This window comes from Oryza sativa, chromosome 11 (genome assembly GCF_034140825.1).
Source record: "Oryza sativa Japonica Group chromosome 11, ASM3414082v1".
Classification (NCBI taxonomy): Eukaryota; Viridiplantae; Streptophyta; class Magnoliopsida; order Poales; family Poaceae; genus Oryza; species Oryza sativa.
In genome coordinates this window covers 20,670,074-20,675,860 of record NC_089045.1, presented here as the reverse complement: position 1 = coordinate 20,675,860, position 5,787 = coordinate 20,670,074, and the positions used below count along the sequence as shown (strand labels likewise).

General features: G+C 46.3%; 1 protein-coding gene across 1 annotated transcript; it reads right to left on the bottom strand.

The window, feature by feature from the left end:
• Positions 1-305: 305 nt before the first annotated feature.
• Positions 306-4,772, bottom strand: LOC4350607 (uncharacterized). The gene is made up of 2 exons (XM_015759934.3): positions 4,127-4,772; positions 306-1,278 (listed from the first exon to the last, which is right to left on the bottom strand). The coding sequence occupies exons 1-2, from the start codon at positions 4,688-4,690 to the stop codon at positions 604-606; spliced, it is 1,239 nt and encodes a 412-aa protein (XP_015615420.1). The 5' UTR covers positions 4,691-4,772; the 3' UTR covers positions 306-603.
• Positions 4,773-5,787: the final 1,015 nt, after the last annotated feature.

The window sequence follows — 5,787 nt, the reverse complement described above, 5'->3', positions numbered from 1 at the left end:
CAACACAATATGTCCATGGTTAATATTGGACCAATGCTAACAAGAAGATAATTAATAAGGTTTGGCATCGTTCCATACACCACAGTTAGTTTCTAATTTATTTTTAAATCGGAACAAACACTCTCAACTATCGCAAAATTCCAAATTACATCTTTAACAACTGAAGGTAACCTTAGTCTACAAAATGCGTACAATTTTCATATCTTCCCCTACCATCCACTGTAGATTATCTACCCTCAAGAAGTTTTGATGGAACTAATCCAAGGACAATGCACAAAAAATGATAAATTAAAATGAAAACAGAGTGATCGGCAAAAAGAATGATACATTAAAAATGTATCCCCCCTTACATGGAAATTACACTTGACCAAATAATTTAGCTCAAGAAAAAAAGAATAATAACAAATACAATACAACACTATCACAGGGCCAGATCTTCCTGGCATTTAGATATGTCAGTAAATACAAATGAAATACAATCAGAAGACTCCCACTTCCGATGGCCTTGGCATCTGATCTGAGGAATATGATCTGATAGTTTCTGTACAATGCACAAAGAGATACATTCCTCTCGAACAGCGTAGCACAACAGCTTGCTTGCATTTAGAGAAGTCTGAGATGAGCAGTATCATTCAGCCTCTTTATTTGCCATCCTGTTTTTAGTGAATGCTCAAGAACTGTAATGGAGGAATCTTCAATGCAAATTCTCTGGGATATCATAGGATTGCAATCCAGCACGCCAGCAACGAGGCATCGGATGGGAGTTGCGTGACTGAAAATTGCAATGGAGGTGACCGAGGGTGCTAGATTTGCTTCATGAAGGATATGCCTTTGATTTATTTCTTTTGGTGAGAAGTCATCCTCAGTCTCATTGTCGCCTGAAGTGACAAACTGAAGCCGGCTTTTCCCAGATTTTTTCCTTTGGAGGCTATGCCGATTGAGCCTGTAAAGCAAATCCCAAGGGGGACCATCTTGGACAGAATTGGTGGAACTTTGCCGAGACAGACCCTTCGCCTCATTTTGTTGTGATAGTGAGTCCCCCATTGCCACCTTTTCTGGTAACCGTACGACTGTCTGATTAAGGAATTCCATCATCCGAAACTGTACCTGCCTGAGAGACTCACCAGCAGGCGCTGAGAAATCTGGCTGAGTGCTATCCATCAGGTTGACCATTTCTGGAGTATATACTTCTGATTTCGGGCAGCCTTCCCACTGACCTTGACTCATCTCAGTCAGAGCATCTGATACTTGAATCTGCTCCTCTGGAAAATCAAGTTCCTGCAGATTAACATTGCCAGATGTCACGAACTGCAGTGCTGAAGACCAATCAAAAGAAAACGTAAACAGAGGAATGCATATATATAAAAACTAATGAAGAGGGAAAATAACATCTGCTGTAGTTCCTCCGCTTCCCTAATTAATAATTAAAACAAGACTGCACATTTGCAGGACCACTACTTGTCAAATGCTACATGTTCCAGATATAGTTTCAGATATAAGTTTATACCTACATAGCACAAAGTAGCTTGGGAGGTATAGTTTCCAAAAAAATCCGGGTGTCTGAATAATATGTGGACCTGGGCCCAAAAGCTAAGAGCAATGAATGACATATAAATTTCAGTTACATTTACATCCCAGGACCAGGGAAAATCCCTATCCCAGATAGTAGTGTCAGAAATAACTGGCATTACTAGGGAAGTACTAGGTTTGGATAGAATTTTGTACCAGCAAAATATTATTTGTGATTTTTTGATAGATATGTGTGATTTTTAAAACTAAGGCTGTTGAAGCCATGACATTGATGAACACCCAGCCTGCCCAACAGTAAAGCAGCGAGTTGATGAAATCCTGGGTTTGAACCCCAGCTTCTTCAATCTGTCTTTCCTGACTTATGGCATTTGGGTCCAAGACTGACAGTGACAAGTCTACAACACAAGAATATGTAAGTCACCATTTGATAGCGTGAGAGTCAAACTTGTATAGCAGATTAGCAGGCACATGTCCCTTGCCAGTGTCCAGTAGACACCAGGATAGTTGCATTCATTTGTTTACATAATGGATAACCAGCCTTACCAGTGATTAACAATAAAAAATTTCAAGGCATTGGGCTTTTCTGCCCAGGATAAATCTATGGAATAATGGATTGTAATCTCAAATTGAATTCAATCCTAGAGGCTAGAAATCTAGGTGAAACTTTTAGGGACAGAGCAGAAAGGATGCAGGCAGGTAAAAGGGGAGCTAACTAATATAAAAACATCCAGATACTAAACTTTTAGCATGAGGGTAAACAATTCTGCCTTTTCCACTTACTAGAGTTTGCAAGTCAATCTAAATCTATGCAAAATAACGATATGAGTTTGAGACAAGGGTATTTATACATGAAATAAATACACCTTTTTATTTTGCTGATTTATTCTGGCGGGAAACACGTAATTATGGCAGAACCTCTATGCGTGAACTCTCTTATGCATAAGAGGACAGTTTGTATGTTCACCAGAGGGTGTGCTCCAGCTCCCATACAAGCTGCATTCCATGGTCATGAGTTGTGAACACTGGAATAACGGAACACACTTTCAAAGGAACAGATAACCAATGATCATAGACCCATAATTCAGTGGCTAGCCAATACTACCATAGATGCATACGGCATGACAATTGTTTCAAATGAAATGTAATTGGGCCACCCAATCCAACAAACATACTAAGATGAGACAGTTACGCCCACTAAAGCACAAATACACATTAAATAAGTGCCTAATGATCATGATGTCAGGTTACAATTGATGATGAAGGCATAAGAAGCCATATGTTCTGTGGGAGCAAGAAAAATTACGTGCACAAGAATAACTGCTCTCATAGCAAAACCCAATTAAAGTCCAGCTGTAGCTCTGCCAGACTGTCCTCACAACTCATAGCCACCAATTTTATCAAAAATAAAGTCAATTGAGCATGCCTTGAAAGCATTGTTTTAGCATGCAGAGTATCCCCATGTCACTATTTTGTAATGTTCGCAAATACAAAATTATTCCTTTTCTTTGACATCAGTCCATGTAAAAGACAAACAAGGAATATTAGGGCTGTTATAAGACAAGAAAAAACAGAGACAGACTGCAACTGCAAGGGTGGAAATGCAATACACCTGTCAACCGGTTACATAAAGGCAATAAGAGATCCTTCAAAGCTGCCTACCTTTTACTACTAAAGAATAGGCTCATCTCATCTAGAGCTAGTTTTCATTAATGCCCCTAATTTTGTCTTCCAACATTTGCACAGTTAAATATTTACCATTTCAAAGTAGCAGACCCAGGGTACTCCCTTCAGAAGTATATCAAGAAGGTTGCAATGAAATGACTCACTCCTATTTCCTTCAGATGTTTATTCTTTCGAATGTCTTTTTGTACCTATAAGTGGAACTGTCAGGTCCTGCACTGTTGACAAGATCGAAGGTCACCGTAACTCATAAGTGCTTTCATACTTCACATTTAGGCTTATTGATGGCCATGGTGTAGACCAAAAGAGATCAAATGACTATGATTTGAGCTAATTTCACCAGCAAACTTTGAAGAGACTTTGACCCAAGACAGCATCAATTTTGAACGGACGCCCTTTACATACTGCTAAATGCTCTATTCAGAAGCATGTATCTTATGGCCCATGCACTCCTATGCTATCCATGAGACCATGATGAGTAACAGAGTAAGGATGCACTGCATTACTGCATAACACAAGCATTTAGCAATTTTTGCCCCATCACATCACAAAGATCCCATCCCCACACCAAGCCCACAAGTGCTTTGCCTGAAGGCTAACCGAAATCACTTCATTAACGCTAATTTTCAAGATCACATTAGGTGAAATCCCCCATTGCTAAAGGGCACTGATTTCAAATGCATGATATGTTGCAGGCTTGCAGCTTTGCTACAAACAATGCTGCCATCTTTGAGACAATTCCTCCGAATCGCAATATCGCATAAAACAATCACAAATCAGAATGGAGAAACCAGAACTAATATTTTCTGTTCAATCCTAGTACATGTTAGTGCCACAAAATCCTACACCTAAACTGAACAAGCGCAATGCAGAAGCATGGAATATGCTAGGGAGGGAAGCCAAAGAAGGCGCTCACCCGACAGACCAGTGCGGCCGTGGCGCGGGCGCGGTCAAGCGGGGACGCGTACGCGGCGGCGAGGCGCGCGCCGCGGGATCGCAGGAACACGGCGAGCGCGCGGGCCTGCCTCTCCCCGCGCGCCGTGAGCGCCGCGGCGGGCCACCGCCCGCCGACGAGGTCGGGGCGCATCGCCGCGGCGCACTCCCCGTGGCTGACCACCACCACCTCCAGCGCGGCGGCGGCCTCGGCCCCGGCCCCGGCCCGCGCCGACTGGGACTGGTGCGGCGACGGCGGGGGGAGGAGGACGTGGCACGGGTCCCACACCTTGATGGTGGGGCCCGCGGCGAGCAGGCGCGGCGTCCCCGCGGCGGAGGGCTGCGGCGAGAGCGGCGAGTCGGCGGCGCGGCAGGGGAGCTCCTCGGGCTCCTGCTCGAGCACCTTGGACGCGGACGCCGGGGGAGCCGGCGCGGGCGCCGGAGGGGCCGGAGCCGCGGCGGACGCGGCCGATGGCTCGTCGTCGTCGTCCTCGTCCATGTCGGCGGCCGTGGACACCGAGGAGTGGGAGGAGTGGGCGGAGCCCATGGCGGCGGCGGCGGCGGCGGGCGGCGGCGGGATCTGAGTGCGAGATGGGGGAGTGAAGAGCTGAACAAACAAAAGTCTGGTCGGATTTTTCTCCGGCGCTGCGCACGTTGAGATTGGTGCTGGATCGATGAAGGTACACGAGAAATAAGTTCACCGAGGTCCCTTAACTTATCGATGAATCCGATTTTCAACCAAGATACAACGGATCCCTTGACTGTCCCTCAGCAGTTTGGATGGCGGTTTTAGCTGACGTGGCGTTTACCAGCTAATTTGACTCGGTCTTGGCATTGACGTGGTGCTTACGCGGCAATTCGGTATAGAAAAATAATAAACCCTGTGGGACCCACATGTCAGTTTCACACCAAAATTAATAAAAAGTGGTGGGGCCCACGTGCCATTCCCACTCCACCTCCCCCTCTCCCCTCTCCTCTCTCTCCAGGCACGACGGAGAGTTAGCGACCGCGGGGGGAGGGGGGGGAGGGTAGGGGGTGGGATCGGCACCACCACCACCACGCAACGGCGGCGGCGATTCCGGAGGAGAGCACCTACCGCACACCGCCGCACATCCCTCCTCCTCTGGCCGGGGAGATCACAACATAGAAAGATCTGTTAGCAAAAAAACCCGTAACGCACGCGAACGTGGACGCGAGAGAGAAGAACAGTAATCACACAGAACACAAATGTTTGGCACTGCGAACAACTGAGCAGCATTTTCTGTTTGTCTTCTTCCTTTTATTCTGCGAATACAAGATCATGGGCACGTTGGCCCGGTTGATGCGGACACGATCCCTCAACGGCGACTGCCATCCCAATCACCAGGATCGTGCCTGCGCATGACGCGCTCCCGTGCGAACTAAACGCACACGACGAGCCCAACGTCGCACACGGCCGAAAAACCAGCGAGGTCATGTGCGTGACTCTAACAGAATCAACAGAAAAACAGGGGAGGGAAAAACTACCAGAACCAAAAACACAAAGCAGATCGACACAAGTTTATTTGTAACAAATCTCCCCCTAAATCTTGTGAAGTTCAACTTTGGCCTTTTGTGTTGATCACACCAACAAGCTCGCTCAGCTCCTGGAAACGCTGCCTTCCC